This window comes from Camelina sativa, chromosome 8, assembly GCF_000633955.1.
Source record: "Camelina sativa cultivar DH55 chromosome 8, Cs, whole genome shotgun sequence".
Taxonomy (NCBI): domain Eukaryota; kingdom Viridiplantae; phylum Streptophyta; class Magnoliopsida; order Brassicales; family Brassicaceae; genus Camelina; species Camelina sativa.
This window is the reverse complement of record NC_025692.1, coordinates 13,054,156-13,078,431: the sequence shown is the minus strand read 5'-3', so window position 1 is coordinate 13,078,431 and position 24,276 is coordinate 13,054,156. Positions and strand designations below refer to the sequence as shown.

At 35.0% G+C, this 24,276-nt stretch overlaps 5 protein-coding genes and 1 long non-coding RNA gene across 6 annotated transcripts; 2 read left to right on the top strand and 4 right to left on the bottom strand.

Annotated features, from left to right (window-relative positions):
- Window positions 1,195–6,600, top strand: LOC109125861. Its single transcript, XM_019228454.1, has one exon. The coding sequence runs from the start codon at window positions 1,543–1,545 to the stop codon at window positions 2,779–2,781; it is 1,239 nt and encodes a 412-aa protein (XP_019083999.1). The 5' UTR covers window positions 1,195–1,542; the 3' UTR covers window positions 2,782–6,600.
- LOC104707099 (uncharacterized protein At4g02000-like) lies at window positions 7,174–8,786 on the top strand. The gene has a single exon (XM_010423377.2). The coding sequence runs from the start codon at window positions 7,200–7,202 to the stop codon at window positions 8,280–8,282; it is 1,083 nt and encodes a 360-aa protein (XP_010421679.1). The 5' UTR covers window positions 7,174–7,199; the 3' UTR covers window positions 8,283–8,786.
- On the bottom strand, window positions 8,999–10,423 carry LOC104707098. Its single transcript, XR_754551.1, has 3 exons — window positions 9,972–10,423; window positions 9,785–9,889; window positions 8,999–9,416 (listed from the first exon to the last, which is right to left on the bottom strand). It is a non-coding gene; the product is annotated as an uncharacterized LOC104707098 (long non-coding RNA).
- LOC104709495 (putative nuclease HARBI1) lies at window positions 12,642–13,575 on the bottom strand. The gene is made up of 3 exons (XM_019228738.1): window positions 13,507–13,575; window positions 13,198–13,426; window positions 12,642–12,796 (listed from the first exon to the last, which is right to left on the bottom strand). Exons 1-3 carry the CDS (start codon window positions 13,573–13,575, stop codon window positions 12,642–12,644), a joined length of 453 nt encoding a protein of 150 aa, XP_019084283.1.
- On the bottom strand, window positions 14,644–15,412 carry LOC104709494 (uncharacterized protein At2g29880-like). The gene is made up of 2 exons (XM_010426097.1): window positions 15,287–15,412; window positions 14,644–15,198 (listed from the first exon to the last, which is right to left on the bottom strand). Exons 1-2 carry the CDS (start codon window positions 15,410–15,412, stop codon window positions 14,644–14,646), a joined length of 681 nt encoding a protein of 226 aa, XP_010424399.1.
- LOC109126093 (F-box protein SKP2B-like) lies at window positions 19,323–20,036 on the bottom strand. The gene is made up of 2 exons (XM_019229194.1): window positions 19,911–20,036; window positions 19,323–19,824 (listed from the first exon to the last, which is right to left on the bottom strand). Exons 1-2 carry the CDS (start codon window positions 19,984–19,986, stop codon window positions 19,469–19,471), a joined length of 432 nt encoding a protein of 143 aa, XP_019084739.1. The 5' UTR covers window positions 19,987–20,036; the 3' UTR covers window positions 19,323–19,468.

Sequence of the window (24,276 nt, the reverse complement as noted above, 5' to 3'; positions counted from 1 at the left end):
ATGATAGAAATCAGAAAATTACCAATCAAGTAAAAGGGATTAATACCCCCGAACTTGCTCTAACAGTCTTTTCTTAATGGAAGCATGAATATTGCCACCTTGGTAGTGATAGTAAAACAAAAACAAACATAGTCGTTAAAAATTGCTTATTTGATGGTGATTAAGTAATAGAATATTAATTATTTTAAAATGCGTGTTTATAAAAACTTACCCTCTCATCAGCCAACACCATCTCCATTGTTTTTCCATATTGGGCAGTGTATTGCTTCGAAGTGTGAGGACCTTAACCTGAACACGCCAGGTGCTTTTGTAAGGTTCGACATCAGCGAGGTTAGTCATAACCATAAGATCATTCATTTTGTGTAACTTCTTTTCTTAAAATAATAGGATAGTTGATTGCGGGTGTGTGTTGATGGTTTGTAGAATAATACTAATTGTCTGTTTATATAGAGAATGAAGTAGTGTGATAATTAGGTTTAACTTAAAGAGATAAATGTTTAATCTTATCATCAAGAAAGAATCATTCGAGTTAGAAGATCTTACCTGATATATTCTCGGACTTATATGATCAATGTATGAACCCTTGTTTTACAACATGTTCTTAAACTGTTATATACCCTATGTGAGATATGTTAATTTTGTATTTGCGAGATTGTATATTCGCCATTATCGTACGGTTGAGAGGAGAATCTCAGCTGTTTGATATTTAAACTTATTTTGTGATTGTATTGTGATTTTTCTGATCAGGTATCTATTATATATGGTTGAAGAATTCGATTTTGGTGGGATTTTGCGAACAGATGAAGACTTCATATTATGCCGTTTGTATTTTTAAATTGGATTAGAAGTAGCATTTTCATTGGGCTTTCTATGAGCTCATTTTATATTAAATTTGTTGCAAACGTTTTATTATAATAGATTTTGTTTCAATTGCTATTTTTGTGGGTAACAATTTACCATCTAGCATTTTGCATATCTAAATGGCTACAACATATTTCTTTTAATTGGTCATTTTTTAATTGCTATTTTTTTTAGATAACCACTATCTGATTACAATTACGTTATTATATTTTATAATTAATTATAGTAACATTTTGTGTAATATATCATATGGGAGTAGGATTATTTGTTTAGAATATTACTTAAATAATATAGTCGAAATATCATACACTAAGTAACTACTTCTGACCTCTCTCCAAATGGAAGAAGATAAAAGATAAGCTCCGTTCTCTTTCATAGCTGCTCAATCCTATTTCGCTCGCTGCCGTCTTTAATGCCGTCAATTACTCCGCCGTCGCAAACCGGGTTTCACCACCGTCAATCTCATTGCAATCTTTAACTTCTCGCTCAGCTCTAGCTTTGATCCGGAGATATTCCCATCTTCTGTCCGGATTCAGACAAATTCAAATCGGGTTATACTCTTTAATTCTGATTTCATCTTCCGTTGTTACAAACCTACGTTAAAATCTTCATAAGAATTCAATAGGAAAAAACTGTGCTCAATTGGTGGCTCTGTTTCCCCTTCTTCTTTTCGTTACTATAATGGAGAAACACTTGGAGCAGTATCTACAAGATATGTCAATTGAAGATGAAGAGGATAAACCTCTGGTGTTATCTAATCTTCCTCAGTTTTACTCATCTGAAAGAAACTTAAGAAGCTTAATAGGTCGGTTTCTTAACCCTGACTATCAGCGTATGTCTAATTGGATCTTAGAGATGCCAAGAATTTGGAGACTGTATGACAGAGTCAGAGGTGTTGCTTTATCAAGAGATCGTTTCCAGTTCATTTTCAAATATGACGACGATATAAATGAAATTTTGAAGACTGGGGTGTGGACTCAAGATGATTGGGGAGTAGTTATGGAGCGATGGGTCGAAGATCCTCCTGCCAATTATCTGATGTTTCTTCCAGTATGGATTAGGCTTCGTAATTTGCCAGTGAATCACTATACGAAGGAGACTATTACAGAAATTGCTGGTTGTGTTGGTCAGGTTCTAGAGGTTCCTTTTGATGAGAAAGAGGCTCAAAGCAAGGACTATGTTCGGGTTAGGATCTTACTTGATATTTCAAAAGGGCTGAAAAATTTCAAAGAACTTCAACTTCCAAATGGGTCACTTGTCAAGATTGGTATTGATTATGAAAGAGTTCGAAAAAGATGCTTTCAGTGCCAAAAGCTGACTCATGATAAAAGTAGATGTCCTTTTGCTCAGATAGAAATTACAGTTGGAGATTGTTCCTCAACAAATGTTCTAGCTGATACAATCAAAGCTGATCTGCTGAATCCGAAGAACTCGAGACTTAAAACTACAACGCAAAGAGCAGTTCAAGATTCTACAAGAGCCTTCTCTAAAGACAAGGAGATTGATCTTCGTGGCAAAAATATTACAACTGCAGAATGTTCATCACCAAAACTATTAGCTGATGTAACAAAACTTGATGTGATGAATCAGAAGACCTCGAGTTATGAAACTCCTCTTCAAAGCTTGCCTCAAGGTAACTCTTTTTATTGCTCTCCCTCAGCCTTATACTCGAATGGTTTAGAGGCTTCCTCCTCAAAAAAGTTGCAACAGAAGTTACCCACTGCTAAAAGACCAAGATCATGGTTAAAAAATACTAAGGATCGAAAAGGGAAAAATCTGAAAACTCAAGATAAATCTCTAGATAATCAGATGGAGATTAGTGGGAAGAATCTAATTCAGGAACAAGAGAATGGTGTGGCCAAAAGTCTCCAGAGAGACACAAATACGGTGGTTCCAGGTGAACTGCCGCAAGATCAATAGGTATTTTGAGCTGGAATTGTCAAGGGCTAGGGAACTCTTGGACAATTGTTCATCTCAAGGAAATGAGAAAGGCTCATTTTCCTGATATCTTTTTCCTCATAGAGACTAAGAACTCAACTGTTTATTTGAAAAAGGTTCAAGGTTGGTTAGGCTATAGTAACCTTAAAACGGTTGAACCAGTAGGAACTAGTGGTGGACTTGCAGTTTTTTGGAAAGACAGTATAGATATCAAGTTTTTGTTTGTTGATAAAAATATTATAGATATGAAAGTTTCTTGTCGTTCTAAAGTGTGGTTCATTTCTTGTGTGTATGGGAATCCAATTACAGGCCTTAGATCTGCAGTTTGAGATAAAATCACTGATTTTGGTTTATCTAGATCAGAAGCTTGGTGTATGATAGGTGACTTTAACTCCATATTATCCAATAAAGATAAATTGGGAGGGCCATTAAGGGATCTCGTTTCTTTTCACCCTTTTCAAGAGCTTTTGGCAAGCTGTGATATGACTGAATTAGGTAGCTCTGGAAATGGTTTTACTTGGGGTGGAGTTAGAGATAAACAGTGGATACAGTGCAAACTTGATCGTTGCTTCGGAAACCCAGCTTGGTTTTCTTTGTTTCCAAGTAGTCGACAACAGTTTCTTGAGAAGCTAGGATCAGACCATAAACCTGTTTTGGTTAATTTTTCATGTCATAAAGAGCCTCATAAGAGCCAATTTTGGTTTGACAAAAGGTGGGCAAAAGATCCTTCTTTTATGGAAGTAATTCAAAAAGCTTGGAATGATAAGAAGGTTACGGCAACAATAGTTCTGTGATGATAAGATTTGAAAATTGCAGAAAGGCTATTGGAAGTTGGAAGAAAAGAGCATGGTCTAGTTCAGAGATTAGAATCAAAAGACTGCGAAAAGAGCTGGCAACACAAGATTCATCTTTACATCCGTGTTTCACGAGAATAAATGTGATTAAAAGAGAATTGGCCATTGCTTTTCGAGAGGAAGAAGTGTATTGGAGACAAAAAAGCACAGAAAAATGGCTCCTTCTTGGGGACAGAAACACTAAATTCTTTCAGGCATCAGTGAAAGCTGCAAGAATAAAGAACTCATTACCTTTCCTGGTAGATGATAAAGGAATAGAACAATTCTCAGAGCTGGGAAAAGGAGAGGTTGCAGTTAAGTACTTCACTGATTTGTTTAAATCTTCGACTCCTACTCCGGTTAGTGATTTGCTCCTTAACTTCCAACCAAGAGTATCAAACAATATGAACCAAGACCTTTCAAGGAATATCACCATAGCAGAGATAAAGCAGGCTGCATTTTCGATTAGCAATGAGAGTGCTCCAGGCCATGACGGTTTAACTGGTTTCTTTTTTAAAAAGTATTGGCATGTTATAAAGGACCAGGTTAACAGTGAGGTTCTACAATTTTTTGATACTGGTATTATTCCTGAGGGTTGGAACCATACTCACTTGTGTCTCATCCCTAAGATCCAGGCTCCATCAAAGATGACAGATCTTAGACCTATCAGTTTGTGCTCTGTGATCTACAAGATTGTCTCAAAAATCCTGGTACATCGATTGAAAAAGCATTTACCAACTATTGTCTCTCCAACACAAGCTGCTTTTGTATCAGAAAGATTGATCTCCGACAATATTCTGATTGCACACGAAATTACTCATAGTCTCCACAATCATCCTTTGATATCTCAAGAATTCATGATGGTTAAAACAGATATGTCTAAAGCATATGACAGGGTCAAATGGATTTTTCTAAAAGACATGCTACAAGCTCTTGGGTTTCATGATAGGTGGATTTTTTGGACTATGGGATGTGTCTCCTCTGTGAGTTACTCAGTAATAATAAATGGAGAGCCAGTTGGATTAATCAAGCCTGAAAGAGGCATTAGACAGGGAGATCCTCTTTCTCCCTTTCTTTTTGTCTTATGCATTGAAGCCTTGATTCATCTGTTCGATCAAGCTACAATGGCAGGCAATATCACTGGTATTCAGTTTCATCACTCTGGGCCACAAATTAATCACTTGTTATTTGCAGACGATAGTCTGTTCTTCTGTAAAGCCAATAGAGTTCAATGTGCTGAGATGATAAGATGCTTGCAGAAGTATGAATGGATGTCTGGTCATGTGATTAATAAAGAAAAATCAGCTATTACGTTTGGATCTAAATCAAATAATTTAGATTGGAACTGGATAAAAGAGAATCTGGGGATCTATCTCGAAGGTGGTGCAGGAAAATATTTAGGTCTTCCTGAATGTTTAAGTGGATCGAAACAACAATTGTTGGGGTTTATAAAGGATAGGCTCCACTCTCGACTAACCGGTTAGTATGCAAAAAATCTGTCGCAAGGAGGTAAAGAAGTTCTTTTAAAATATATAGCTTTGGCTCTTCCAGTCTATGCAATGTCGTGCTATAAGCTTCCTAAGGGCATCATCAAGAAAATGATTTCTGTAATGATGGATTATTGGTGGAGTAATTTTCAAGATAAAAAGAAAATTCATTGGATAAGCTATGAAAAAATGACTCTGCCAAAGTCTGCTGGAGGTTTTGGATTTAAGGACCTGGAAATCTTCAATCAAGCCTTGCCTCTTCTCAAGATTTTTTAAAAGCAGGTATTATGCGACTGATGAATTTTTGAGTGCCGCAAAAGGAAGAAATCCTTCTTATGGTTGGAGAAGTGTTATATTTGGTCGACAATTACTTTCTAAAGGGCTGAAACGAGTCATTGGTAATGGGGAAAACACTTTGGTCTGGATTGACAATTGGTTGTTTGATAGTAGAGCTATGAGGCCTATGGGTATTCACTCCTTAATGAACATCAATCTTAGAGTTGTTGATCTTTTCAACCATCATACAGGAATATGGAATGATTTTCTTTTAAGATCATTGTTTCATCACTCGGAGATCAATATCATTAAAGCGATAAAACCCAGGATCGGGTTTGATGATTCGTATTGTTGGGGTGAAACTAGAAATGGTATTTATTCAGTAAGCTCAGGATATGATTTGATGTTTAGACTGCAGAAGAAAGATATTTTGGGTGTCGCTGAAGCTCGTCCATCCACGAATCCGGTTCTACAAGCTTGTTGGAATGTGAACACTGCTCCAAAAATTCAAGTTTTTCTTTGGAAAGCTCTTAATGGTGCCCTTGCAGTTGTTGAACGTTTGAGAACTAGAGCAATAAGGAATGTTGATGGGTGTATGTTTTGTGATGCAGAGGTTGAATCGATTAATCACATCCTCTTCCTTTGTCCCTTTGCAAGACAAGTCTGGGCCCTTTCTGACATTCCATCTCCGTATCTGGGCTTTGGTAAATCGATTTTTGAAAATATGTATTATCTTTTTGGTTTGGAAAAGAGAATCGATTATATTGATGAAGTTAAGTCAGCCTTTGCTTGGATCCTATGGCATTTATGGAAGAATAGAAATAGTTTTCTTTTTGATGGTGTAATATTGGCTCCGGATGTCTTAGTGTACAGAGCTTTGGATGTCACTAGAGATTGGTCCTCAGTGTATAAGCAGGATGTATCCCCGTTGAAGTCTATATCAAAGCAGAAAGAGCAATGGCAACCTCCTTTTCAGGGAGAAGTAAAATGTAACATTGGCTTTTCCTGGTCTAAATCGTTCTGCTTATCTGGTGCTTCCTGGGTGGTTAGAGATCATGATGGTAAAGTAGTCCTTCACAGTAGAAGATCATTTGCAGCTGTTAATTCAGTTTTTGAGGCCAAAATCAAAAGCTGGGAATGGGCACTGGAAAGTATGAAAAGTTTACACTTTGAAAATGTGACTTTTGGTGCAACCACTATGGAAATCATCAAAGCTATGCATAATCCTCAACATTGGCCAGCTCTAGTTAGTTCTATCTCTCATCTCCTTATGTTTGGTGAAGATAAACCACATTGGTATCTTCTTTTTGAGCCGACTCACTGCAACAATGGAGCCTTACTGATAGCAAAAAGTGTTACTTCGGACCTGAGGATTTCTTCATATGTTGCCAGTGGAGCTCCTAGGTGGCTAACAGGTTTTTTTGATCACGAACAAAGGTTGGTAAGAACTTACTCTGGTCTGCCATCTCTTCCCTTTAATTAACACCTTTTCTATAGATTTCTAAATATCTATATATATATATATATATATATATATATATCTTTAAGGTTTTCTTTGAGGTTTATTTTAACTTTTCACTAAGCACAAACAGACAAATTCCTCATCCCTAAGCGATTTTTTGATAATCATCTCCTTCCTAGGTTTACCATCCTTTTTGTCTTCTTTGAATTTTTGGGTTATATCTCTTACTCCCTAAGTTAATGTTATATATTTTTACTATTTCCTATCTCCTATATATTTACTTATCTCGTTTCCATATACTTTTACCTCTATCCCTGGTCTTTCCTTCTTTTGCTATTTCTGATGTCGGACGAGTTGTGGATTGACCTGCAATACATGGTTTTGGGCAGAGATGTCCCAGAACTGTTTGTTCCTCATTCGACTTATGCTGTTGTGTTAGCTAGAAACCGGCTTAGCTTGATTGGGAGACCGCTTAATCCCAGAGAACAAGAGCTTAGACGTGTTATCTTCTATCTACCACATCATTGGGGTGTTGCTACGAGGGTTCATGGAAGGGTTTTAGATGACACCTACGTCCAGTTTTTATTCAGCTCAGAGGTTGATCTGTTTACTGTTCTGCGAAGAGGACCTTGGGTGTTTGACAACTGGTTTGTGGCTTTGCAAAGGTGGGAAGACTTTCCGGAGATGGACTTCCTCACTAGTATTGATCTTTGGTTTCAAATAAGAGGTATTCTTTTGCCTTATGTTTCAGAAGCCTCTGTTACGTTTATTGCTAAAACTCTGAGGAAGATTGTTCATCTGGACTTCAATGAAGAGACTACCACGCAAATTGATTTCATAAGAGTTAAGATAGAAATTGGAATCACAGATCGTCTGCGTTTTTTTAGAAAGGTCAGGTTTGAATCAGGGGAAGGAGCCATGATAGGTTTTGAGTATGAAAAACTCAATAAGATTTGCACTAACTATTCTCGCATCAACCATGATTCCGCCCACTGTCCGTATCTTGTCCCACCCGTCTATCAAGATGATATCCTTGATGTTCCAGCTGCTCAGGTTTTTGATGAAGGAGAGGGGTCCAACATTTATAGCTTTCTTGGCGAAAAACGCTCCGCTCAAAGTTCTGTGCTTTCATCTTTCTCTCCCATATCGCAACCACCAAGACCTGCTAATCCTGCTCCTAATCTGGAGGAATTCTTAGCTGCCCACCCTCTCAGAACTAGACTTTCTTCAAACTCAGACTTCCTAGGAGCCTCATCAAAAGCTAAGGACGATAACAGGGGGAAGAAAAAAATTAAATATGAAGATGGAGAGTGTTCTAAACGCAGGAAAGGCAAGCAGGTTCAGTCAGAAACAGAGAGGAACACTCGCCCACGAAGAAAGGTTCCTGGTGTTCGGTTTTACCCGATTGAACATGAATTTCCTTGATAACTGGATAAAGTTTCTAATTCTCAGAGAATCATCAGTATCTTTGTCTCTGAGAGTCATCAGTGTAACTTAGGTTTTTTGGATGGCTTAGATTATAATTCTCATTTTTTAGATGAAGCTAGTAGCTGTTTTTTGTTCACACCTTCTGGTGTTATGATCTGGGTACCAGATAAAGAAGAATGGTCGTAGAAGAAATTCATGAAGACCATTAACAACAATCTTTTTGATGATGATGGAGGGATAATCAAGAAACTTTCAAACCCTACGCTTATGATGTATGCTTTAAGACCATTTTCAATGATGCTCATTGAATTCTTGGTCTTACTGTGCATGATTTGGAGTTGAGCTTATCTTACCATCATCCAATAGCTTTAAGGACGTCTCTGCACTTTAATATTACTCTGTTTCTCATGTTTTGCTGTAATAACCCTCTTTCACCAGCATGGTTTTTCACCATTGATGGTTGTTATTTCAGTTTGTTATATATAAAACGTACTTTGGAAAAAAAAAAAGTAGTTACTTCTCGTAATGCTTTTGAACCGATCGACCGACATCAACGTGAATTAAAGTTCCAAATTTGTATTACTTTTTTACGCCGATTGATGTACTAGTACGATGGCTCGTGCTATGCACAGACGTAGTATTTGTTACCTAACTAAATAATTTTAATAATTGAATTTTTTCTATAAACGACTAAACATTAAAGAGAATTTGAGAAAAAAACTTAGATTTTCTGGAAAAACGTTTAACAGAGGGAGAAAAAAAAAGACAGCTAATATAATTAGGTGGGATGAGGAGAATAAATACACGTGTAAAAGTAAAAGTGTAAAAATCTCGGCATTATCTAAGCTCTTCCGGTAAAGTTGTTTTGTTTTTCTTCCGGCAAAATTCAGTTTTGGACTTCTCCCATATTAATATTACCCACGAATCTTGGCCAGTATGAAAAGAAACAATTGTGTCTGTGATCGGAAACATGGTCGATGGTCTAGAGATTTCACAATTCGAACCAGATTCAACGGTTTGATACAAAAATGTTTGAGAACCTTGACGCTGTAGATCTTATGCACAATTCTTCTGTTTTGTTGTTTCTTCCCATGTAACTTTCTCCAAGAGTTCTTATGTCTAACTTTGTTGCTGCCCAAAGAAAAAAACAAATATGTAAAAGTAGAGATAGTGAGATATAGAAAAGAGAAAGAGAGGTATCTGTTTGCAACAGAGAATAAAGAGATTTGAAAATTATAAGTGTAGATCGAGTAATCTACAAAAGAGATGTATAAAACAAAGGAAGAAATAAGTTCATATGCTTCATAAAAGAACTTATATGTGATTATAAGTCGTGGGAATGGGAAAGTGGTGTATTCAAGACAAAAGGTATGACATGTGCAATGGATTGAATTCTTCAAAAACTTAAACAATCAAATATGTGATCATGGATAAGTAAACCAAAAGGTTGCTCCAAAAAAAAGGATAAGTAAACCAAAGGAAAATTAAATGACAGTTACCTTGAGTTCGTCATGATTTGCTCCATTGAAATAATTCATATGTTCTTCAACCGAAAATGTTTCCCACCAAACCATGTATAATGATGTATTACAACATGATCAATACTACAATATTGAAATTAAGACCCAGAACAGTATATGCAAAACGAAAAGATAAATAAATCTTGAAATATTACAAATTTGATACCTCAAAAATAGATGTGGCGTGAAGGGTTTGATTTCGAAAACCAGAATCACTCTTGTGCTTGGGTTTCATCATGGCGGTGCGCAATCCACTCTGTTATGTTCTCGTGTTTGACATCGTGTTTTCAGAATTACTCTGTTTTCTATCTCTTCTCACTCGTAATTGATGAGGAATTCTGATTTGAAAAGAGAAAGAGGAAAAAAAAAAAAGAGAAAGAGGATAAAAAAGTGGTAGAATAGTACATAGAGTAAAGTTGGTCGTCGAGAAAGTAACCGGTCGGAGGTGAAGAATTTAAAAAACTAATTAGCAAAGAAGATGAAACCGTAAAAATAAGGTGATGATCAATCGATTGCAAAAAGGAAGCAGTTTCATACTTTTTGCAAACTAATTCGCAACTGTAGTCATGGAGATCGTGGGGAGGAGAAGGGGGGAGAAGCGGCGAGGAATAGGGAAATATTTTTTTAGAGTTGTAAAAGTAATTATTTGTGCTGTTCGTAAATAAATGTTAAAAAACTTGTGAGTACGCCACGTAATATGTTGCTAACGTGTCAATAGGAAAATGTTGCAGTTACTGATAAATTGCATGTTGATTTAGTAGATTGTCAAAATAATTTATTTTTTTTTTGAAAAAAATTGTCAAAATAATTTATATTCATGTTAATTGTATTTCGCTTTCTTTTTTGTTTTTTCTGGACAGATATTTCGATTTTTGTTTAAGATCTTTTTTTGCCTTTTTTCTTTTTTTAGGATCACTTTTTGTTTCATATATTTTTAAAAATAATTTTGGTTTTGCTGATATGTCAAGATTTTATTAGTGCAGTGATTTATGTTTTATAGGATAAAGGATAATTCACCTCTTCCCCCCCCCCCACTTTGCGTGTAAAAGCCTTTTCTTGGGGATAAATGCTGAAAAATGCATTGTTTTGTTTTCTTTATTTTTTTTGTTTCCAAATTTAGTCTCTAATCTTCTGCCTATTAGAATTTTTTAATATGAAAGAGTCGTAATAGATTTGAGACGTCAAAGCATCACTCAAAATCTAGGCTATTGGTTAACTATAAGTCTTCGCCACGAGTAAATTCAACGCTCCATGTAATTGCTTATTACCAAACATTTTCTAAACTGATTGACCAAACGACCTTGTTTGATGACCAAAAAAATCTTCTTTATACGGCGAGCATCGATTATAATATACGATTTTCAGATTCAGTGAAAAAGATTAACCTTATTAGACACTATAGAAAATACCTTAACTGTATACTAGGGATTGGACCCACACATATGTGTGGGGTTTTTAAAAAAAAAAAACATTTTTTCAAGGTTTTGGAATTGATACTTCAGAGTTCTGATTTTTGAAAAGTCATTTTTCAAAGATTCTGAAATTTATATCTTGAATGACTTGTATAATTTAAACTGTTAGATTATTTTTAAAAGTTAAGAACCAACTTATATGTGCTGATTGTTTTCAATTGATATAGGTCGTAGTGTTATTGTTTTTGTTTGTATTGGTCCGATGGTAGGAAAAAAAAAACAAAAAACAAAAACCAAAAAAAATGTAACGTAAAAATATCTAGATTTGGATCGGTGGATACATACAGAGTTATATTTAAAAGACAAACTTAAGATTATTTACATAAAAATGTCAAATGATGTTACATGTATATTTTATAAATTAATCCAAATATTTTTAACAGTTTGATCAGGGATGTTAAATCAAATTTAGATTCAGCGTTAGTTTGAGTTATTTTATCTATTTTGGAATGGGACATTTGTCCCATCTCATCCCGTCCCGTATATGTTCTCAACAATTTGTATTAAACCCAATTACAAACGGGTTAGAACAAATAACGGGTATCACAATTTTTTTTCTTTTTCTTTTTGAAGTCTCTAAAATGAAATGATAACGTTTGACGATGAGTTTTTCTTTTTGGTAAAGTAGAAATCTTCGACCTCAACAAAGAGACTCCGCCAAATCCGACGAAGCTCCAGCGAGTCCTGGTTCATGAAAAATTTTGGTCAGCCACTGGCTTAACCTCTCATTCTCCTTAATCGATAAGTTCACTACAGCAATATATATATAGCAGTACGCCTATAGTAGTACTTTAGACTTTAGTATTAACCAATTTAAAGTAAAAACACTTAGAGGGGGTATTGAACTTGATATTCTTAGGATTTGGTAGGATTTTAAATTGTAGAATTCTGAAAGATTTTAAGAGATTTGATAGTGTTTTAGAATTATTCTATCAAAAAAAAAGGAAAATAAAATCTGATTTTATGAGATTCTATTAGATTCTATGAGATTTTAGTAAACTTTGAATGATTTTAAAAATATTTTATAACACCAAAAAAAGAAAACTCTATACCATAACATAACTATTACGTAAAGCAGAATTTGCCCCAAGTACATTATTTATATTGGTGGTTTGTTGGCCACGTGATTGAAAAGGAAGTCTATGTGAAGTGGAGAACTGCTACGATGAAATGGTTGTTTGGTCTGGAGAGCATGAAAAGGAAGACAATGGTCGAATCACTAGGTTGCAAGTCGTTTTCAAAACAGAGAAAAGAAAATAAACTTTTACGTTTCTAGACAAGAACCAAAACAGAGAAAAGAAAAAAGAATTACCCAACAAAGGAAATGAAACAATCTAAAAATAAAGCATAGTCATAGTATTGCATCATGACCCCATATTCATAGCATCAGTCCACATGCTTGCAGCTATATTTGCTCTCCATGTATTAGCGAGCACTCTTTGTTGTTCTTGAGTACAATGAAGTTGTTCTTCTTCTTCATCATTTATTTGATCAACGTTAGTTTCTTCGACATCATCTTCTTCTGGAGGAAACAAATCGGAACGACATTCTTTACGGAGATAATTATGTAAACCAACACAAGCAATTACTAACTCTACTTGCGTCTTATACGGAAAGGGTGGTGCATATTTGAAGATGTGAAATCTTGACTTGAAGATGCCAAAAATCCTCTCTATTATATTTCGCAAGCTAGAGTGACGATTGTTGAACAACTCATTTGGATTTACAGGGTCTTTTCCTTGTCCTCTAAAGTCTTGCAGATGATAGCGAGTACTTCGGAATGGAGCTAAAAAACTGCGTCGATTGGCGAATCCACAATCAACTAAGTAAAATTTTCCTAGAGTTTAAAATTATAGGTGAGATAAATTGCAGATAAATAACATAACAATTTAGTTTTATACAAATATAAGTGAGACATACCTTCAGGAACTACTAATTTGTTTGTGTTTCTTGTTAAAGCATCCTGTAATACCTTTGCATCGTGAGCTGAACCTTCCCACCCGCTAAGAACATACGTAAATTCTAAATCAAAATTACATGCAGCTAAGACATTTTGTGATATTTGTCCTTTTCGATTACGATAGCTAGCCGTGTCTTGTCCTGGTATCATTGCAAGGATATGAGTTCCATCAATCGCCCCCACACAATCCTAAAAATAATATAAACAAAATATCAGTCATAATTTTTTGAAATACTTGGAAACGAACAGAAGAAAAAAAATTATCATACCTTAAAATAAGGATAAAATCGAGTGCTGTCTTTTATTTTTGTAGGAATTGCAAGTCCAGGCTTAGCCATAAAACTTGGAGCAAGTGCTTTTAACGCCTTTAGAATTGTGTTAAAGCTCTTACTTATTGAGAATTTTGATCTCTGGAATCTATCTTCAGCTACAACGTACCTCGCATTTTGACCAACGATGAATAAAAATGTGGCAAGCATTTCTTCAACAGAAACATATGTTGTGTCGGTTAAATCCATCTTCAATCTAAGAATAGAGCATAGTTTCAGAAATGCTTCTGGGTACATACGATATAGCTCTCGAAAATGCTCACGCTCTTTAGTTTCAGCCAACGCCTTCAGTATATACTCATGTCCAAGTGTTGTTGCTGATTTTCTAATCTGGCGTGGTATCTGCGGTACGAAATATCGAGTTCTCGCTGACAAAACCAATAACATAATATCAACATCTAACTTGAAATTTCTCATTCTTTTTCTTTTTCTTCTAGATTCTATCTCTTCACTTTCTTGAACAATGCGATCCATTGTTGAAATCCTACACACAAAAAAATAACATAGCTATAAATCATAACAAACAGCTCCTAATCATCAAGAGAGAAAAAAAAATGAACGATAAGCATAATATAGAGATAACTGAACGATAAGCATAATATAGTCACATAATCGTAAACGAAACGATACAAAAGCATAGAACAATGAGAAAATTTGGAACTTACAAGGAGAAACTGACGGCTGGTGTGTGGAAATAAAACAAATGAGGGTGAGCAGCAAATATATATTAACCCTACCTCTAATGTTTTTTGCCCGCCACTATGTCCTAAAAATCTATATTTTACCCGGCAAAAACAAATCTTACAACTAACATGAAAATATGCAACATGTATACACAAAACATGTATAATCTTATTTTGACATATCATAAACGTGTATACATTTTTTAGTACTAGTACGTAGCACAAAACATGATTTATAATCTGATTTATATGTAAAATGAAAGAAATAACCAAGACCAGTGTTAAATAAATAAAAAGAATAAAGAAAAGCTCATCATGTATTACTAAAATGAAAACGAACAAGTATATTATCGAAAAAGAAAACCATTTTCAGTCCATGCATTCAACTTCCTTTTCATGGTTTACGAAGGTTTTGTATGATCCATCCCTTGCGATCTGCTATCGACATATTAACGAACCCATATTTCATCCCTAAGCTGTGAATGAGTGTCATGGCTTCGTAACGCAAATCTTCCTCCAAATCAGGAATTTCTTTGATAGCTTCCCACACATTATTAGCCTTATCCTCAGCTTCTTTTTCTTCGGATTCCTTTTCCCACCTTTTCTGTATCATGTCAAAAATCTGGTGACTAATTTCTGTGTTCACTTCATTAGAAGCATTGGTTGAATTAAGTGCAGCAGTTCTAGCTTTCTTTCTATGAGGTAGCTTTCCCCCTCTTCTTTTCTCTAATGAAGCGAAAACTTCTTGAACAGATGTATCTTCGTAGGCTCTTTCCTCTTCATCATCCTCAACTTGAACAGATGTATCTTCTTGATATGCATCTTCATCAATGGCATCACCTAATCCCATGGCATTTTTGCCAGTTGCAACATTTGTTGAAAATATCAGGTGTAAATCTCCGAAATCTTCAAATGTTTCATCACGCAGATGATTTTTATTTGTATGAGCCTATTCAAAACATAAAAACCATTTTAGTAATTTTGGTACATAAGAAACACTACTATATTCACAAACTGTATACTATAAAGTTTCTTACCTTCAAATAGTCATCCCATACTTCATCTCTAGCTGTGAATTTCTTTGTTTCAGGATCCCATCCAAAACCAGAGCTGAAACGGAAAAGTTCTGCCAAGCCGTTGTACCTACCCCTCAAAACCTTCATCCTATTTGTATACTCCTTATAAGTTTTTTTAATACCAAGATTTTTGTTTAGAGTTGCTAATACTCTTGTCTCCACAGTTAATTTGCTGAACTTGCCACTAGCATCACGATAACCATCGTTGATTGCATCAACTAGCAGCTGCACTAACATCTTGCTTTCAGGTTCTAACCAATGATTATATGGATTTTTATTTTTTTCCACTACCTGTGAATTTTCCATGGTACTATGGCCACACAATACAAAAAAAAACCAAAGACATTTATATTAGTTATGCTACACCCCAGATCTTAACAAGTATTATTATTAAATGGCCGTCAATACGTTTCTAAGCTAAACTAGCTTTCAAATTGCTTTCAATGGTATCTACTAGCTATCACCATGTTCTCTTATATCTTTCATGATACAAAACGTGGAAATACAACAATTAAAGTAATTCAGTAGGAAAAACTCACCTTGACAGAAACGGAGATGAACTTCAAGTATGATGATAGTAATTGTGCAGGGCAGAAGAAAACCTACAGATCGAGATATATATATGCACCAATAATTTAACCCTAATAAGAAAACAACATAAAAAGCCCATATACTCAAAAAGAACAGCCCATAAACCATGATCCACCGTCAAATTGCAGTACAAAAACAAAATGATCTCCTTTCTCACGTGTGATCCCCTTTCTCAAACTCATTACGCCTTCCCCTATGCTCTCCACTATACTGCAGACACATCCATAGACACAATACCAGTATTCAAACCAGTTGTCTATTTCTTAACTCAATTCACAAATAACTACACCATAGAAGACACTTGACCAATGAGCAAAGTCTCTAACACTCGACCAATGCCTATACCAAGACCCTAGACAAATTCAAATGTTGCTAAAATCACACTAGTCTTATGCTAATTGCTAAACACCGGAACAATGTTGCTAAAATCACACTAGAACGACAATAGAACACTCAATACCACATCAAATTCAACATATTCGAAACTAAAATGCAGAAGTATAATCTGAAAAAAATGCAGAAGTATAATCTGAAAAAAATGCAGAAGTATAAAAAAAATCAAATAATTCCTAACCACACATTAAAAAAGATGATCAAAATTATACCAGAAGCAGTCTTCCAAATCATTGGAGAAGTGTTGTCAAGAACCGATTTCTTCCGAGATTCCATCTCGTCGCTCCAAATCTATCAAAAGGCATGAATAATGATCCAAATTCCATTATTTGATTTAAAAAAAAAACCTTCTATTGAGTGTATATCTTCTATTGAGTATATATCTTCTATTGAAGGAAGAGAGAGAGAACCTTCTTCTTAATCTCGCTACGGAGGCTGTTCTCAGAGTCGATATCTTCTATTGAGTGTATGATTTGCTATGACAAGCTTGGGCGATCTGCCAATATCTGGTCTTGCTCCAGCTGTTAATCTAGAGAGAGAGGATTCGAAGGATTGTACAGAGGATCGGAGAGGAGAAGTTAAGGTTTTGAGAGAGAGAAAGAGACGATGCTTCACCGGGGACATATGATTTTCTCGGTTGGGTTGGGTTGGGTTGGGTTGTGTTGACTGTTTTTTTTTTTTTATAGAAATCCTCCGAAATTCCACCTCCTAACATATGATTTTGGTATTCATATTTTTCAACTAAAAAATAAACAAAAGTTTTGTAGAATCATTCAAAGTAGCATTTTTTTAAAAAGTTGTGATATTTTGAATAACAGTAGATTTTAAATAAGTTTTATAAATCATTGATTGAATAACAAGAGATTGTATATTATTTTAATTGATTTTATATAGATTCCAAGTTGAATAACATAGAATTTTAGAAGATTATTAAAAATCATTAATTGAATAACAAGTGATTTTAAAAATCCTCTAAAACCTTCTAAAATACAAGTTCAATACCCCCTCTTACTACTTAGATATTGACTTTGTTTTTGCCTTAACTAACGAAACCCAATAATAATTGGGCCTTGACTTGCTTCTGGCCCATCTGGCCTCTTCCTTTCTTCGTTGACAAAGTGTGGTTTGTTCTTCTCTTCGTGTTCCTCCTCTTCGCTTCTTCTTCTTTCAACGATTGATCAAAGATTGATTATTCTTACTAACTGTCTTGCTTGATTCTCTTGCACAAGATTGATTAAAGATGATAATCCAACAGTTCCTACTCCGAGCCTTTACCGGCACCTCTTATGCGGACTGGATCTGGTGCTTCTCAATATAAGTCTCAGGCTCCCACCATTGTCGCCACCATTTTCGTGCTCAAAGAAACTGCTTGTAATCCGAGCACACACAAGCCTTTTTCGATTTTTCTTTGTTAGTGATCCTTCAATTTCAACTCTATTTCCCATTAATTTCTTCAATTCAAAGATTCAAGTTTTGGCCTTTTCGTTTTGTACAAATTTGGGTATTTCTATTTTCGTTTTCTTTGTTATTGATCCTTCAAAGTTTTATCATTGAGTTATTTATCTTCAAAGTTAAGAGTAGCAGCCTTAAAACCAAATTCCTCTTCAGATTTCTCCAAGCTATTGGTTGAACATACAACTTCTTAGAGGTGAATGATTGTTCGGTTGCCTCACCATTAGAGCATATTTATTGGGGTTCATATAAGGGGAGTTTTTAAATTTTTTATGAATTAATTGTGTACTGTTTGGAATATAAGAACCCATGATCTCTTATATAAAATTTTCTTTTTTATTGGTAGGTTCTTATTTTGGGTCTCTTATTTTTTAAATTATTGTTTTTAAAAATTTTAAAATTTTAAATAGAATAGAAGTGGTATAAATGTGTAAACATTTAAGATTTTATAAAATTAGAAAATATTGCATTTAACTAATTTTAGAATATACAAAACATAATAAAAACATTAATACATATTACAATAGAAGTGCAATTCATAAATGGAGAAAATAATTAATTTTAATACTGATTTGCTTCAAATTTTGCTTAAATATTCTCAACCAAATCATCTTGCAAGCTTTAATGATGGTGTGATTGTTGGACCAAGCTTAACAAATTGTTAGATATAAGTATTTGGCAATCATTTACAAGATTGATATAATGTATATAATGTTAAAATCTTGAGATTTTGCATCAAAAGACAAGAAGTAAACTCAAATAAGTTTTTATTAACACCATAGGNCGAGCCTTTACCGGCACCTCTTATGCGGACTGGATCTGGTGCTTCTCAATATAAGTCTCAGGCTCCCACCATTGTCGCCACCATTTTCGTGCTCAAAGAAACTGCTTGTAATCCGAGCACACACAAGCCTTTTTCGATTTTTCTTTGTTAGTGATCCTTCAATTTCAACTCTATTTCCCATTAATTTCTTCAATTCAAAGATTCAAGTTTTGGCCTTTTCGTTTTGTACAAATTTGGGTATTTCTATTTTCGTTTTCTTTGTTATTGATCCTTCAAAGTTTTATCATTGAGTTATTTATCTTCAAAGTTAAGAGTAGCAGCCTTAAAACCAAATTCCTCTTCAGATTTCTCCAAGCTATTGGTTGAACATACAACTTCTTAGAGGTGAATGATTGTTCGGTTGCCTCACCATTAGAGCATATTTATTGGGGTTCATATAAGGGGAGTTTTTAAATTTTTTATGAATTAATTGTGTACTGTTTGGAATATAAGAACCCATGATCTCTTATATAAAATTTTCTTTTTTATTGGTAGGTTCTTATTTTGGGTCTCTTATTTTTTAAATTATTGTTTTTAAAAATTTTAAAATTTTAAATAGAATAGAAGTGGTATAAATGTGTAAACATTTAAGATTTTATAAAATTAGAAAATATTGCATTTAACTAATTTTAGAATATACAAAACATAATAAAAACATTAATACATATTACAATAGAAGTGCAATTCATAAATGGAGAAAATAATTAATTTTAATATTGATTTGCTTCAAATTTTGCTTAAATATTCTCAACCAAATCATCTTGCAAGCTTTAATGATGGTGTGATTGTTGGACCAAGCTTAACAAATTGTTAGATATAAGTATTTGGCAATCATTTACAAGATTGATATAATGTATATAATGTTAAAATCTTGAGATTTTGCATCAAAAGACAAGAAGTAAACTCAAAGAAGTTTTTATTAACACCATAGGCTTTTTTATGTGTACACATATACCAAAGAGAAGACCTTCTGGCTTACACACCGGTTCAATGAGCCGGTGAGGGAAAGCGGTGTGTGTTTCGTGAGATTGGAGGATGCATGCACAGTGAACTGATTGTAAATGGAGACAACCACTCATGACAAGTGAATGCCTGCCTGAACAAGTGTGGAGTGCTGGGAATGTATCGCATACCGCTTGAACCAATGAGTACATCGCTCTGTCTGTAATGTTTCTGCAGTAGTATAACCCCAATGACCTCAAGTGTACACACCGGTTTGCCAAAGCCACAACACTCTCATCTGCAACAACAACAAAAACAACAACAAATGTTTAAGAGCAGAAATCAAAAGCTTTGATTCGGGTTTCGTAAAGTTAAAAGGTTTACCTGTAATTAATACACAACCACAAAGATCAAGAGTTCTGAGATCAGGACAACCATAAGCTAAACTCATCGAATCCATCTCAACAGATGACACTATTTGTGTGAGACTTGTCCTCAACACCAGAATCATCTGCCTGCTTGAAATAAAACGTTTCAAAAGTATCAGACCATGAGGGCTCACATCACTTGCACTGTCTCATAATATTAGTCAACCATCTCTATACAACACAAACGGATTACAAGTAGACTCTAGACATATGAGTTACAATAAGCAAACACCCACTATAGTAAAAGGATAAAAAAATGGAATTTGCATTCAATCAAACCAGACAATGTAGCATAAACAAAATCAACAATATCGAACTGCATTAACATTGTAGCATAACCAACACTTTTTCTGAATCTACCCTATGTTTGAATGCAATTACCTGCCTCAGTAGGCAAGAGCCACAACACAAAAAACACAACCACATCACAACACAATAACTAAAAATTCAAAACGACGAGCGACCTATCAAGATTCTTGATTCAAGAATAGAAGATTTAAAACAGTTGCTCAGCGTCAAAACAGAGAGACACAACAGCTTCTTTCATTTTTCACAACACCAAAAGCCACAATCATCAATTCAAAGTTATATATGCAAATTATATACCTCAAGATCAGCACTTCTCCTCTAAGATATTTCTTAACTTTAGTAACATCGTTTTTCATGCATACAAATTTGAATCAAAGTCTCCAACTTTGCTAAAACCCAGAACTAATGAACTGTTAGAAATTGAAACACAACAAAGGTAGTACCTGCTCAACAGGAGGCAAAACAAGATTGTTATCTTCTGAACTGAGCTCCATTTTGATCCTTATCACCTAAACAAATCAAACAACTCAATTACAATTAAGAAAACCCATTAAATCCTGACTAATTCTGGTCAGCCCCTGCCTCATTTATGGTTCACGATAGAACGGAAACAGCGGAAGATAGAGATAACTCTTAAAACATTTTTTAGGAATGAAACAAAGTTCAAATCGAAGAAGCCTTCACCTGAGATTATAGAGAACACGGCGCGGAGAAAGAATAACAAACGGCGGTGAAGCTATTTAGGTTTTTAGCCGATTCGATTCCAAACCCCTTCCTCTGATAGATCCTTCGATTCCAAATTCCTTCCTTTGTTGTTTCGGGAATTCGATCGCTAGAGAAAGAGAGAGAGAGGAAAAGAAATAAAATCTAGCTTCCCAAATTTTTTTTTCCTTTTGTATTATTCTATCGGCCAACCAAAAACAAACACGTATCGTCTCTTACAACAAAATCCGGTATACTATATAACAGCCTCCCCTAGATTTTTTCTTTTCTTCTGAATTATTTTTTTCCTTCAAAATACTATGAACCCCTCTATGAACCCCCGGTAAACATGGTCTTAGAAGCGTAGACACATTAGTCTCTTGTAAATAAGTCAAGGCGAGTGAAACCTGATATTAGACAAAATTCAATTATACGTAAACCACAGTAGCTTCTACCACAATGACCAGATCACCAGAGAATATAAGATTGTATTAGAACCTGATCACCATGGTATTGGATTCATCATTTCAGCTGAATCATCAATGACTTCTTCTGGTAGAAGGCCATACTTTAATACTACCTTGGAAACCTTGTAGGAGTCCTTACCATCCCACAAAATTTCTCTTTCCACACACACAAGTAAAGATAGGTCTTGCCAATCATATTATTGATTGGTTATGGTAAATTTTCATTGTCAGTAACCTGTTAAGAATATAAGATGTGATTAGGGACTTATTTCGATTATATAAGAAGATAAAGCTTTAAATATAATAGGACCTCATCAAGTGATTCGCACTTGCTCTCTTTGATCATCACATCATCTGAAACATGCTGAGTTGTTGTTTTTAACAGTGCCATGAATCATGGTTCCTGCAAAGTGCATATAAACATACTAATAAACTAATGAAAAACGAATATCATAAATAAAACAAACTATTAATATAAGCTTACCGAAACATCAAAAAAATCATTTCTATGGTTTCTCTGGAGTAAGTGGTGTATTTCTTCCAAGTATGAATGACAGATTTTGTTTACGGTTTGAATTGCAGGAAGTGCAGCCATTTCCGATTGAAGCCGTAAGCAAAGTGAAGAAAGTATGAAGGTACTATAATCTAGCATTCATGAATAGCATGTATTTATAGCATTTCATGATTAAGTAGGTAATCAATTCTTTACCATATATATATATATATATTTATTTGAATCAGTTAAGGATAAAATTTTCTTAGATTTCCTAATTGTTTGCAATGAATTGAGGAACAATACGTTTTGGTATGATATTAAGAATATTTTCAAATGGCTGATATCTTTTCATTTGGGAAATCAATTATTGATATATTAGGTATGATAATTTTTGGTAAATGTTTGCGCAAGATTTAATATTGATCGTTTAGTTTTTATTGTTAAGGTTTTAGACTTGTTATTGTTAACTAGGTAGTAAACTGTAGCACGGGACAAATTATTTTCATATAAATTTTAAATTTGTAAAACGACTAAGAATTATATTAACCCGGTGCTATAGTACATATGCGTTATTTTTATATAAATTTTAAATATTAAACCTAGACGTCTTTCTTTTAGAACGGGAAACACGTCACAGTCCTATCCCATCCTCTCACGTTCTAACCCATCTCCTCTCGTCCTATCTCATCCCGTCTCATCTCATATCCTCTCATCCACCATATCCAACCAAATTTTTTAATCTTATGTTCGTTTCTTTTTAAATAATTAATGGTTAGACAATCTTTACTAAAAGAGATTGGGTAAGAATTTAGATGGGATACCAGAGTTCTACGTTGAATATTTTTTTATTTAGTTAGTTGAGATTATCCTAAAAATAATAAATTTTTAAAAATTATATAATTGTTTTTAATAACACCAAAATTTTCAAAGTGTCTGTTCCAAAGTGGATAATTACATGTCGCATAGTCAATTCTTATCCAAATTAGTAAAAGCTTAATACTTAAATTTATCTACCTATACTTTTTGATTTTGTATTTTAATCAAAAATTTATGTCCCCTTTTTTTAAAAAAAACTATTCAATATATTGTTTTTTTTTTAACCAAACATTAAATTAAAAGAGAACTCCCAGATTGGTTGCCCAAACCGGAGGGAAAGAGTTTNAAGAAAATTCAGAAACTAAAGATCTTGAAAAACGAGCAAGACAATCTGCTCTCACATTTGATGCCCGGGGAATCTGGATAAGAGTGAAAGAGGGATAGGATACTCTGAGTGAAGTGAACTCGTCCAACAAATTCGAGAAGGCAGGTCATTCATCAGGAGACTGCACCATCGCAACTAACTCTGCACAATCCGACTCAAAAGTTTGACAGTGAACGCCGACCGCCAGAAGGGACTCCATAGCCCAAATCAAGGCTTGTAACTCCGAGTGAAGTGGTGTAGGGCTGCGTCTAAGACTCCGTGCTCCCATGAGAAGCGTCGTATCTTCACTATTACAATACCACCACCCAATCCATCTACCTGACACCGAGGAGAAGGATCTCGTACTTCCAAAATTGGCGCAGAATCTAAGTATCTTACCGAAAAGGATTTGGCCTCCTCCCACAATACTTTATCATTTGCCGCCTGATTAATAATATCAATTGGCTCTGCCTCTAATCCCTGAAAAACTTTTTTATTCCTATCTTTCCAAATTGACCATAAAATCCAAGGTAGGCGGAATCTGATATCCAGAATCTCGGATTGGGACGATGCTCGCCAAAAAATAAAGTCTAGATTCGAGTACACTGAGCTGTAGGGAAAGCCATCCGGCATCAACAAAACCGGAGACAAATCCAATATCCTCTGCGAACGGGGACACTCAAAGAGAGCATGATTTATAGTCTCCACACCTGAACCACACCGTTTACACATAATATCGCATCGGACACCCCGGTGGGCAAGCCGGTCCATCACGGGTAGTGTACCGGACGCGATCTGCCAGAAAAAATGTTGAACCTTCATAGGGACTTCAAGTTTCCAAGCTTGTGCCCGGAGTGCCGTGCATGATGGACCATATACAACTTCTGTGAGTAGTTCCCGTGCTAACCGATATCCCGATTTGACTGAATACTTCCCGGATTTAGTATAATGCCATATCAATCGATCCGGATGAAATGATTTACTAACTGGTAAACTCCGAATAAGCGAGATATCCGCCGGATCTAGCCCTGGGCATAATAACCGAATCCAAAACCCGAACCCGAACCCGACCCGAAGTGAGCAGTTCAGTTCGGGTTCAGATAGCATAAAATACCCGATCGGATTTGATATTTCATGAGATCGGATACCCGATCGGGTTCGGGTAATA

Coding starts and splice junctions, on each gene's coding strand:
- LOC109126093 (XM_019229194.1), bottom strand. CDS start 19,986: ATGGATTCGATGAGTTTAGCTTATGGTTGTCCTGATCTCAGAACTCTT. Junction 19,825..19,910: donor TGGTTGTGTATTAATTACAG/GTAAACCTTTTA, acceptor TTGTTGTTGCAG/ATGAGAGTGTTGTGGCTTTG.
- LOC104709495 (XM_019228738.1), bottom strand. CDS start 13,575: ATGGCTAAGCCTGGACTTGCAATTCCTACAAAAATAAAAGACAGCACT. Junction 13,427..13,506: donor GATTTTATCCTTATTTTAAG/GTATGATAATTT, acceptor TATTATTTTTAG/GATTGTGTGGGGGCGATTGA. Junction 12,797..13,197: donor CAAATTAGTAGTTCCTGAAG/GTATGTCTCACT, acceptor TTCCTCCAGAAG/AAGATGATGTCGAAGAAACT.
- LOC104707099 (XM_010423377.2), top strand. CDS start 7,200: ATGTCGGACGAGTTGTGGATTGACCTGCAATACATGGTTTTGGGCAGA.
- LOC109125861 (XM_019228454.1), top strand. CDS start 1,543: ATGGAGAAACACTTGGAGCAGTATCTACAAGATATGTCAATTGAAGAT.
- LOC104709494 (XM_010426097.1), bottom strand. CDS start 15,412: ATGAAGGTTTTGAGGGGTAGGTACAACGGCTTGGCAGAACTTTTCCGT. Junction 15,199..15,286: donor TATGGGATGACTATTTGAAG/GTAAGAAACTTT, acceptor TGTTTTGAATAG/GCTCATACAAATAAAAATCA.